The sequence below is a fragment of the Cephus cinctus genome, unplaced genomic scaffold (assembly GCF_000341935.2).
Source record: "Cephus cinctus unplaced genomic scaffold, Ccin1 Ccin1_scaffold0233, whole genome shotgun sequence".
Taxonomy (NCBI): Eukaryota; Metazoa; Arthropoda; class Insecta; order Hymenoptera; family Cephidae; genus Cephus; species Cephus cinctus.
Genome location: NW_014332949.1, coordinates 8,696 through 20,771, shown reverse-complemented (window position 1 = coordinate 20,771; position 12,076 = coordinate 8,696). Strand labels below are relative to the sequence as shown.

The window sequence follows — 12,076 nt, the reverse complement described above, 5'->3', positions numbered from 1 at the left end:
CCTAGACCGTTCCAAAAACATCCCAGGCGGTCCCAGTCTGTCTCACACGGTCCCCGACTGTCCCAGACATTCCCACACTTTTCCAAAAACATCCCAGTCTGTCCTAGACAGTCCCAGACTGCTCCATAAAAATCTCACACGGTTCCAGTCTGTCCCAGAGGTCCCAGTCTGTCCCAGACGGTCCCAGACTGTCCTAGACTGTTCCAAAAGAATCCCAGACTGTCCCAGACTGTTCCAACAAAATTCCAGACACTCCAAGTCTGTCCCAGATTGTTCTAGACAGTTCCAAAAAAACACAGACGGTCCCAGACATTCCCACAATTTTTCAAAAAGATCTCACACGGCGCCAGTCTTCTCCAGACGGTCCCAGTGTGTACCAGACTGTCCCAGACTATCCCAGACTGTTCTAGACTGTTTCAAAATAATCACAGACGGTCCCAGTCTGCCCAGAATGTCCCAGACTTTCCCAGACTGTCCCAGACTGTTACAAAAAATTCCAAACGTGCCAGTCAGTCCCAGACTTTCCCAGACTAGCCTAGACTGTTCCAAAAAAATCCCAGACGGTCCCAGTCTGTCCAGACTGTCCCAGACTGCCCCAGACAGTCACAGACTGCCCCAGACAGTCACAGACTTCCCCAGACAGTCCCAGACTGTTCCAAAAACATCCCAATCGGTCCCAGTCTGTCTCAGACTGTCCCAGACAGCCCTAGACAGTCCCAAAAAAATCCCAGACGATCCCAGTCCGTCTGAGAATGTGCCTAAAAAATCCCATACGGACCTAGTCTGTCCCAGACTGTCCCAGACTGTCCTAGACAGTTCCAAAAAAAAACCAGATGGTCCCAGACATTCCCACAATGTTCGAAAAAATCTCACACGGTCCCAGTCTTTTACAGACGGTCCCAGTGTGTGCCAGACTGTCCCAAACTGTCCCATATTGTTCCAAAAATATCCCAGACGTTCCCAGTCTGTCGCAGACTGTCCCAGACTGATCCAAAAACATCCCAGTCGGTCCCAGTCTGTCCTAGACGGTCCCCGACTGTCCCAGACATTCCCACACTTTTCCAAAAACATCCCAGTCTGTCCTAGACAGACCCAGACTGCTCCAAAAAAATCTCACACGGTTCCAGTCTGTCCCAGACTGTCCCAGACAGTCGTACACAGTTCCAAATATATCCCAGACGATCCCAGTATGTCCCAGACTGTCCCAAAAAAATCCCAGTCAGTCCCAGACTTTCCCAGACTAGCCTAGACTGTTCCAAAAAAATCACAGACGGTCCCAGTCTGCCCAGAATGTCCCAGACTTTCCCAGACTAGCCTAGACTGTTCCAAAAAAATCACAGACGGTCCCAGTCTGCCCAGAATGTCCCAGACTTTCCCAGACTAGCCTAGACTGTTCCAAAAAAATCACAGACGGTCCCAGTCTGCCCAGAATGTCCCAGACTTTCCCAGACTAGCCTAGACTGTTCCAAAAAAATCACAGACGGTCCCAGTCTGCCCAGAATGTCCCAGACTTTCCCAGACTAGCCTAGACTGTTCCAAAAAAATCACAGACGGTCCCAGTCTGCCCAGAATGTCCCAGACTTTCCCAGACTAGCCTAGACTGTTCCAAAAAAATCCCAGACGGTCCCAGTCTGTCCCAGGCTGCCCCAGACTGTCCCAGACTGATCCAGAAAAATCTCAGGCGGTCCCAGTCTGTCCCAGACTGTCCTAGACAGTCCTAGACAGTTCCAAAGATATCCCAGACGATCCCAGTCTGTCCCAGACTGTTTCAAATAAATTCCAGACGGTCCCTGTCTGCCCTAGACTGTCCCAGACAGTCCCAGACAGTACCGGACTGTTAGAAAAATGTCCCAATCTGTCACAGGCTGTCCCAGACTGTCCCAGACTGTTCCAGAAAAATCCCAGGCGGTTCCAGTCTGTCCCAGACTGTCCCAGACTGTTCCAGAAAAATCCCAGGCGGTTCCAGTCTGTCCCAGACTGTCCCAGACAGTTCCAAAAAAAAGCCCAGATTGTCCCAGTCTGTCCAAGACTGTCCGAGACTGTCCTAGACTGTTCCAAATATATCTCAGACGGTCCTAGTCTCTTCCAGACTGTCCCAGACGGTCCCAGTCTGTCGGAGATTGTCCCAGACAGACCTAGACTGTTCCAAAAGTTTCCCAGATTGTCCCAGTCTCTCCTAGACGGTCCCAGACAGACCTAGACAGTACCAGCCTGTTAGAAAAATGTCCCAGTCTGTCTCAGGCTGCCCCAGACTTTCCCAGACTGTTCCAGAAATATCCCAGGCTGTCCTAGACTGTCCCAGACTGTCCTACACAGGTCCAAAAATATCCCAGACGATCCCAATCTGTCCCAGATTGTTCCAAAAAAAATCCCATACGGTCCCAGTCTGCCCGAGATTGTCCCAGACGGACCTAGACTGTGCCAAAATAATCCCAGACGGTCCCAGTCCGTTCCAGACTGCCCCAGACAGTCCATCAAAGTACCAGACTGCTAGAAAAATATCCCAGACTGTCCCAGACTGTCTCAAACAGGCCTAGACTGTTCCATAAAAAATCCAGACTGTCCCTGTCTGTCCTAGACTGTCCCAGACTGTCCCAGACAGTCCCAGACAATTAGAAAAATATCCCAGTCTGTCCCAGGCTGTCCCAGACAGACCTAGACAGTTCCAAAAATATCCCAGACGATTCCAGTCTTTCCCAGACTGTTCCAAAAAAATCCCAGACTGTCCCAGTCTGTTGCAGACGGTCCCAGACTGTCGTAGACTGTTCCAAAATAATCCCAGACGGTCGAAGTCTGTCCCAGACTGTCCCAGACTGTCCCAGACAGTCCCAGACTTGCCCAGACTGTCCCAGACTGTTACAAAAAAATACAAGACGTTCCCAGTCAGTCCGAGACTGTCCCAAACTGTCCTAGACAATTCTAAAAAAACCCAGACGGTCCCAGACATTCCCACAATGGTCCAGAAAAATCTCACCCGGTCCCAGTCGTTTCCAGACGGTCCCAGTCTGTCCCAGACTGTTCCAGAAAAATCCCAGGCGGTCCCAGTCTGTCCCAGACTGTCCCAGACAGTCCCAGACAATTAGAAAAATATCCCAGTCTGTCCCAGGCTGTCCCAGACAGACCTAGACAGTTCCAAAAATATCCCAGACGATTCCAGTCTTTCCCAGACTGTTCCAAAAAAATCCCAGACTGTCCCAGTCTGTTGCAGACGGTCCCAGACTGTCGTAGACTGTTCCAAAATAATCCCAGACGGTCGAAGTCTGTCCCAGACTGTCCCAGACTGTCCCAGACAGTCCCAGACTTGCCCAGACTGTCCCAGACTGTTACAAAAAAATACAAGACGTTCCCAGTCAGTCCCAGTCTGTCCCAGACTGTCCTAGACAGTTCCAAAAAAAGCCCAGATGGTCCCAGTCTGTCCAAGACTCTCCCAGACTGTCCTAGACTGTTCCAAATATATCGCAGACGGTCCCAGTCTCTTCCAGCCTGTCTCAGACGGTCCCAGTCTGTCGGAGATTGTCCCAGACATACCTAGACTGTTCCAAAAATTTCCCAGATTGTCCCAGTCTGTCCTAGACGGTCCCAGGCAGACCCAGACAGTACCAGCCTGTTAGAAAAATGTCCCAGTCTGTCTCAGGCTGCCCGAGACTTTCCCAGACTGTTCCAGAAATATCCCAGGCGGTCCCAGTCTCTCCCAGACTGTCCCAGACTGTCCTAGACAGGTCTAAAAATATCCCAGACGATCCCAATCTGTCCCAGATTGTTCCAAAAAAATCCCATACGGTCCCAGTCTGTCTCAGACGGTCCCAGACTGACCTAGACTGTCCCTAAATAATCCGAGACGGTTCCAGTCTGTTCCAGACTGTCCCAGACTGCCCCAGAGCGTACTAGACTGTTCCAAAAAAATCCCAGACGTCCCAATCTGCCCAGAATATCCCAGACTGTACCAGACAGACCCAGACTGTTCCAAAAACTTCCCAGTCGGTCCCAGTCAGTCCCAGACTGGCCCACACAGTCCCAGACTGCTTCAAAAATATCCCAGACGGTCCCCGTCTGTCCCAGACTGTCCCAGACAGTCCCAGGCTGTTCCAAAAATATCCCAGTCTGTCCCAGACTGTTCCAACAAAATCCCAGACGGTCCCAGTCTGTCCCAGACTGTTCCAACAAAATCCCAGACGGTCCCAGTCTGTCCCAGACTGTTCCAACAAAATCCCAGACGGTCCCAGTCTGTCCCAGACTGTTCCAACAAAATCCCAGACGGTCCCAGTCTGTCCCAGACTGTTCCAACAAAATCCCAGACGGTCCCAGTCTGTCCCAGACTGTTCCAACAAAATCCCAGACGGTCCCAGTCTGTCCCAGACTGTTCCAAATACAATATGTTGATTTCTGGTACGGTGATGTTATGGTTGAGACAGCGGTGTATCTCTTGGTACACCTGGCGCCCAGTAATATAATAATCTATTAATTATTTCTCGCGGTGCCTTTAATTGTGCAATTCATCGTTACAATATATACAGGGATATATATAGGTATACACGGATATACAGGGTGTCCCAAAATTACCTGACCAACGGGGTATGGCGGTGTTTGGGAGGCACCACTGATCACGAAGATGATCTTCCTTTTGTCCGGAAGGTCATAGTTTTTAAATGGGAGCAGGTCAAAGTTGACCAATCAGAGGGAGGCGTCAAGAGAAACGTAGGCACCTACGAACTCTGAGTTTTCTTCCCTCGTTTTTGTTTCTCAGTGGCTTCGGGCATGATGACGTCAGCCGATGTCATGCCTATTGGAAACAAGAAATAAGACACAAGCCACCGAGAAACAAAAGCGAGGGAAGAAAACTCAAAGTTCGTAGGTGCCTACGTTTCTCGTGACGCCTTCGTTATGATTGGTCAACTTTGACCTGCTCCCATTTAAAAACTATGACCTTCCGGACAAAAGGAAAGTCATTTTCGTGTTCAGTGTTACCTCCCGAACACCGCCATACCCCGTTGGTCAGATAATTTTGGGACACCCTGTATACAGAGGATTGAACACCGTTGGAGTGCTCATCAGAGTTTTGGTGGCTTACGAACTCACCTCGCCAGGTTCACGCAGTCGAATCTGCCGCGAAAACGACAGTGGCGGCAATCAGGACGTCACATTTGTTTTATTTCCAATTACAAGGAAAATATGAAGTTTTTCTTGTAAGTAATAGACCATCAATCACCGACAAACGATTTTACGTCGAATTATATAAAAGTCAATTGAAAACATGACAATAGATGGGCTATTTGAAAAAAATTCCCTAGTCAAATTTGTTTTCATAAATTTATATAAACAAATAACCTTCAAACGTTTAAAATAGTCCACCATTCACCGACAAACGACCAACAAACGATACCGAAAAAAAATTAGTTCGTTCAGCCGTGATGAGGGGCTAACTATGGGTGTGTTCCATAACACACTATAAGCACTGGAAGTACTGTAAAATGTGTTCCGAAATTTGTTGCAGCATACTAGTGTTAGTAGCGCGAAATTATTATTTGAATTTTTTGTGCCTCGTACGAGGCTAAGTTCGATGCTGCGGTTACTACGGCTCCAGATGTGAGGCAGATTCATACTTATAAAATGGTGGCATCCATGGTAGAAATATCGTTAATTGACGCACAGACGAATATTGAATATAAAATTATCTTCTGCTCTTATTTTTTTAAATATATAATAGTATGCCAAGTCGTTTAATGACCGACACCTCGTAACTGTAATTTTTCTACCATGATTCATGTACTTACTATACCGTTCCGTTTTACTGTGCTACCAGTACTTCATACTACGTCACATCATTTCGTAACACTTTCACAGCATACTTTATCAGCGCCATGCTGTAAGTACTTAGAGTGTGTTACGGAACACACCCTATATCAAGCTGTTGTGAATATGTAGATGGGAGGCATTCACGTTGTGTAGTGTGGTGTAGCGTTAATGGCACTGAACTCTAACTATACTGGACCTAGATAAAGTTGGCCGTACAATTTTAATTTATTTACTTTTGATAATAGCAAATCGTTTGGTGGACTTAGAACATTTGGTGGTCAACCGTTCGTTTGTAATTAATTAATCAAAATTTACCCGTGAAGTTAGCCGAATAATTTATTTTGTCAACGAATTCAGTTTTCATGGGGCTCAATCGATTGGAAATCGTTTGGTGGTCACAAATATCATAATTAAAACATTTGGTGGTCCTCAATTTTGCCAAAAAACTTAAAATAAACGAACAAGGAATCGGAATATTGGGGCATAAACTTACGGTCGATAATGCAGATATTTCGGGACCGATTTTCCTTTAGGAGGTCTTAATGTTAATCAGAAAGGTGCGCTAATGATAAATAGTCCAATTTCAACGTTTGGTGGTCATTAATTAATGCACTCTGTATGGAAAATCGCACAGATACAGTAGGATAGGCACTAAAGGCTGGAACTGGCCGAGAAATGGATACAGGGGGATTGACGCGTTTTTGCTGATAAAACTTATAATTACTAACCGATTTTTCTTTAAATGGTCTTAATCGATGCAAAAAGGTGCGATAATAATAGGTAGTCTATTTGCAGCGTTTGGTGGTAATTAATTAACGCACTCCGTATGAAAGAGGAACCTACCTTGAAAGAGGTGTAAATTACAAGTTGTATTTTTTACTTTTTTTTTTAGGTACCATATGTAGAACAATAAATTTCCATGATTGCTGGCAGCCGTGAGGATAGGTGTCGTGCGACGAAACCACGCTGATTGGTTAAAAATTGACGGTGAGGGAGTGTACGGTTGTTGACCTCCGAAAAGTTAGCCGGGCAACTTCGACTTATCGAATTTCTATACTTGCACATCGATTGTTAGTCATTTGTTATTGATTGCTAGACTAATTAAAACATTTGTTAGATAATAGTTTTTTTGCAATAACGAAAATAAATTTTAGTGTTAAGTTAGCTGAAAAATATCGATTTTTTCACAGTTTTCGTTTCTAAGCGGGTGCATTAGATGTGGAATCGTTTGTTAGTCCCGAATAAACTAGTAAAAACATTTGTTATATCACGGTTTCGTCTAAAATAGCGACAAATCATCTGCCGGCTGGCTGGCCGGGAGTGGGGGTAAGACGTGGAATGTGGTGCGAAGATTGTCGGCAAATATGTATGTTGTTTTTTGTTTTAAAGTGCTCAAATAATAAATCATAGTTATTTGTTGCAAAACGTATTTTCAGTACATTTTCGGGTGTGTTCCGAAAATGTACTGACAGTATTGCCAGTACTGTAACCAACTCTATGTCCTTAAGGTACTACTTCATGCATGCGACCGCGATACTGACGCGCGCCGAAATCACGTTATTGGTTAAAAATTGACGGGATGTCGGTGTACTTTCGTCGCATGGGGAATGCTTTCTGCCGCACCGACAGTAGATCGGAGATGAACTTTCGTGCGACAGAATTCTATCCTGAAGGTATGATTATCAAAAGTTCAAGACAACTCGCAGAGCGTCGCCATATTTCATAGACGCAACGGAATTCTTCATGGCAGCGTGATTTCGTCGCGAGACAGTTGTTGCGGTCGCGTGCATGAAATAGTACCTTTATGTATCTCTCTACTCATCTGGGTATCGATTGTGTAACTCAAATGTACTAAAAATAATAAGAGTGTATAGCTGTTAGCCAATCGCGTATTAGGTTGAAAAGAAGTCAAGCACAATGATTGGTTAACAGCTATTCACTTTTCGTATTTTCACTACATTTGAGTTACACAATCGACCTCCTGTATGTCACCATATGCGACGAAGGCTGCAAACCGTCATATTTCATAGACGCGACGTAAGTTGTTACGGTCGCATGCCGTACATGAAATAGTACCTAAGGACATAGCATTGGTTACAGTACTGGTAGTACTGTCAGTACATTTCGGAACACCCGAAAATGTACTTAAAATACGTATTTCAACAAATAACTATGATTTATTATTTGAGCCCTTTAAAACAAAAAACAACATACATATTTTCCGACAACCTTCGTACCATTCCACGTCTTACCCCCACTCCCGGCCAGCCAGACGGTAGATGGTTTTTCGCTATTTTAAGAGAAACCGTCATCTAACAATTGTTTTAATTAGTTTATTCGGGACTAACAAACGATTCCACATCGAATGCACCCGTTTCGAAACAAAAACTGTGAAAAAATCAATATTTTTCGGCTAATTTAATACTAAAATTTATTTTCGTTATATCAAAAAAACTATTATCTAACAAATGTTTTAATTAGTCTAACAATTAATCAGAAATGACTAACAATCCACGTACGAGTACAGAAATTCGATAAGTCGAAGTTGCCCGGCTAACTTTTCGAAGGTCTTTTGTTGCATGTGGAGTACTTTCTGTCGCACGAAAATAGAGCCGAGATGAACTTTCGTGCGACAGAATTCTATCTAGTATGCGACCAAATGTGATGAAGCCTGCAAACCGCGAAAAACAAAACGCACGTGAATGAGATTAGTAGATTTTTATTAGATTTCTCACATAAATTTTCAATCCTAGCAAGCTAATGGAAATGACCGATATAATTATGATTATCAAAAGTTCAAGACAACTCGCAGAGCGTCGCCATATTTCATAGACGCAACGGAATTCTTCATGGCAGCGTGATTTCGTCGCGAGACAGTTGTTGCGGTCGCGTGCATGAAATAGTACCTTTATGTATCTCTCTACTCATCTGGGTATCGATTGTGTAACTCAAATGTACTAAAAATAATAAGAGTGTATAGCTGTTAGCCAATCGCGTATTAGGTTGAAAAGAAGTCAAGCACAATGATTGGTTAACAGCTATTCACTTTTCGTATTTTCACTACATTTGAGTTACACAATCGACCTCCTGTATTGGCAATCTCGCTACTCATCTCTGGTTTAGTTTCCACCGTACAGAGTTTAAATAGAGTTAACCAATCAGGTATAGGAGTTGATTGGAATTAACCAATGAGGCTGCTTAACTCTATTTAAACCTTGCACGGTAGAAACTAAGCCTTTGTTCCAATAAGTGGTCTCTGGTCTGTGGGCAGTAATAAGGAAAGAAAGGGATTTTTTATTTCTTGAACCTCGTGTTTTCTTGTAATCTCTAGTAAGAATCAAACACACCGGAGCTATGGCGCAAAGCAAATTCAACGAATTGGCTGGACGTTTGGGCAAAAATCCAAATGGATTAAATACCGGACTGAAATTCTTGGCTGTTGCTGGTGCCGCTGCTTATGGAGTTTCACAATCCATGTATACAGGTTAATGTATAGTAATTCTACAACCTAATCTATACTTTAAGAATTAATAAGTTATATCTCATAAAAAATGTATGTTAACAACACAAATGATGAATCGACCATGTTTTTTTTTTTTATATAATATCGATATTTAAATCATCGATGTTCGTTAAAAAATATTTTTTCTCCCCACAACTTTTAAATAATTTCTATTACATAATTATACTATATATCAGAATTTTAAAGAAATTGAGAAACTTTATTTTATTAAAACAGATTGTCTGATACTCTACTAAATGTATCTGAATCCATTTGGTATTTTCTTTAAAATTGTATTATTTAATTAAATGGTTTAAAGCCAGAAAAAACAAATACTATTTAACAACATTTTGTTTATCCAGTTGAAGGGGGACACAGAGCAATTATATTCTCTCGTTTGGGTGGTGTTCAGAAAGATATCATGGCTGAAGGACTTCACTTCCGTCTTCCATGGTTCCATTATCCTATTATTTATGATATTAGAAGTCGGCCAAGAAAGATTTCATCACCGACTGGTTCTAAAGATTTGCAAATGGTTAACATTTCTCTAAGAGTTTTATCACGACCTGATGCACAAACTTTACCTATAATGTACCGTCAGCTTGGTCTTGATTATGATGAAAAGGTATTTATAATGTGATTTATATGTTTCTATCAAAGCAGCTTTACTATTTAGTGAATTTTCTTTAGGTACTCCCAAGTATTTGCAACGAAGTACTAAAATCAGTTGTAGCTAAGTTCAATGCTTCCCAACTAATAACACAGAGACAGCAAGTGTCAAATCTTGTTCGTAAAGAATTAATAGATCGCGCACGAGATTTCAACATTATTTTAGACGACGTTTCTATCACAGAACTTAGCTTTGGTAAAGAATACACCGCGGCAGTTGAAGCTAAACAAGTTGCTCAACAGGAAGCACAGCGTGCTGCATTTGTAGTAGAACGTGCTAAACAGGAGAAACAACAGAAAATTGTTCAAGCTGAGGGAGAAGCTGAGGCTGCAAAAATGATATCCTTAAACATAAATAATTATTTAGCGACATTAATTATTAAATAAGATTGAATAGTTTTGTCCTTAACACCAGTTTACTTGGGTTTAGCAATTGGTCAAAATCCTGGATACCTGAAACTGAGAAAAATCCGAGCAGCCCAGAGCATTTCGCGCACGGTAAGCCAAAAACTTTTAACTCTTTAACGCGAAAGCCCGACTTAACTCTGATGTGAAGAATAATTACACTAAAGTTGTTTATATGTATGTATTTGATGAATATAGATGCCAGATAAATAATTTTTTTTTTACAATTTTGTTGCAAGAAACCGTGGGTAAAGGAGTTAATCTACTTAACACTTTTTTTTTAAAGTTATTTTTATTATGCAAAAAAATCTATTTTGAGTGTGAATTGTGTCTTGTTTCAGATTGCCAATTCTCAGAATAGGGTATACCTCAGTGGAAACAGTCTGATGTTGAACATCCAGGATCCGACGTTCGATGATCTGTCCGAGAAATTGAAAAGTAAGAAGTAAAAGCACGGAAGGACTGAGTTTCTATTATCTGTCTTCATTGTCCTTTCCATATAGCGTACAATGCTACTCATATAGCCTTCATTATATGTATTAGTCACGTGATAAATAATCATTTGTTAATTATGTAGAAGTTAAAGAAAATTTAATAAGACTCAAAGGTGATTCTCGTGGAATGTGAAATGCTGCGTAGAGGCTTTGCTTTCATTCGTCTTCGAAAAATATTCTTTCTTTCCCTAAATTTGCTTCATATTTAAAACATATTTTCCTGAAAAGATTATGACAACGCAAGCTCGCGAAAACCCCAGATCATCTGTTTTCAGGTCGCGAAGGGATGGGTTGGAAAAGCTGGAACCAAACAACACAACATACTGTTGGAACCCTGAAAAAAAATTCCCAACCAAAAATCCAAAACATTGAAAGGCCCTCTATACAAGCAACTTCCTTAGAAGATCCCGTTTCCCTAATACTTGACTCAGCTGATGATAGCGCCAAACTCATTATTCCCTGAGAGAAAACAAAATCATCGAAGAAATTTGTCATAGCGAGCTTGCCTTGTCTATATGTGAATCTTCAATCACATCCTTCTCCATCATCCAGATCCATTACTATTTGATAATGCTTGAAGGACTTCAGGTATTTGATAATAATCTTATTTTAGGTTGAATTAAAGCACAAAAACATATAACTGATGGGAAGTAATCTCTAAATTAGTTGCAAAAACATTGTCAGACAAGGTATCAAAATACTGCATTAGAGAGAAATAAAAAAGCATTGATAACATCACTGAAGTAAACATAATAAACTGTTTAATTACCATATGTATATATTTTGTAGTATTTTTTTTTTGTAAAAAAATAATTTTTTATTTGAAGACAATACTTACGGTTCTTCAGGGAAAAGTTATCTTTATCTTATTATGCACACCATTAGCACATACAAGTGCATTGAAAATGAAGATAAATTTTTAGTATATCTATTACATTGACAATGGCTCTATTACATTACATCTAGAAAATGATAAGATTTCATCAGAAATTAATGGGTCTAATTTAACTAGAATAAAGCTATCGGATAGGTGCTGCTACGGTGTCTCCAAAAATCACGGATAACTTTTTTTATATCACAATAGTTATCGTTTTATGTTAGCCGTGATACAAACAAACGAGATACAGCAACTAGCGATCGTATTTTGGTGAAGATCGCGCAGGGACCAATGACATCACGTTGAAAGTGACATCAGTTTTTATATTCACCGCTT

General features: G+C 41.9%; 1 protein-coding gene across 3 annotated transcripts; it reads left to right on the top strand.

Moving 5' to 3' along the window:
- The first annotated feature begins 8,916 nt into the window (after positions 1-8,916).
- Positions 8,917-11,636, top strand: LOC107265718 (prohibitin-2). 3 transcript variants are annotated; one of them, XM_015735450.2, is made up of 6 exons: positions 8,917-9,277; positions 9,658-9,920; positions 9,986-10,303; positions 10,385-10,462; positions 10,711-10,807; positions 11,139-11,452. In XM_015735450.2, the coding sequence occupies exons 1-6, from the start codon at positions 9,148-9,150 to the stop codon at positions 11,324-11,326; spliced, it is 1,074 nt and encodes a 357-aa protein (XP_015590936.1). In that variant the 5' UTR covers positions 8,917-9,147; the 3' UTR covers positions 11,327-11,452. The 3 variants fall into 3 exon arrangements, with proteins under 3 accessions (XP_015590936.1, XP_015590938.1, XP_015590937.1); XM_015735452.2 differs by lacking the exon at positions 11,139-11,452 and adding an exon at positions 11,477-11,636 and having other exon boundaries at positions 8,976-9,277; XM_015735451.2 differs by lacking the exon at positions 11,139-11,452 and having other exon boundaries at positions 8,986-9,277; positions 10,711-10,998.
- Positions 11,637-12,076: the final 440 nt, after the last annotated feature.

What these genes read in the sequence shown, in the direction of transcription:
- LOC107265718 (XM_015735450.2), top strand. Translation starts at nt 9,148, where the DNA reads ATGGCGCAAAGCAAATTCAACGAATTGGCTGGACGTTTGGGCAAAAAT. An exon ending in GTCTTGATTATGATGAAAAG is followed by an intron (nt 9,921 to 9,985) that starts GTATTTATAATG and finishes AATTTTCTTTAG; the next exon opens with GTACTCCCAAGTATTTGCAA. An exon ending in CCCAGAGCATTTCGCGCACG is followed by an intron (nt 10,463 to 10,710) that starts GTAAGCCAAAAA and finishes GTCTTGTTTCAG; the next exon opens with ATTGCCAATTCTCAGAATAG.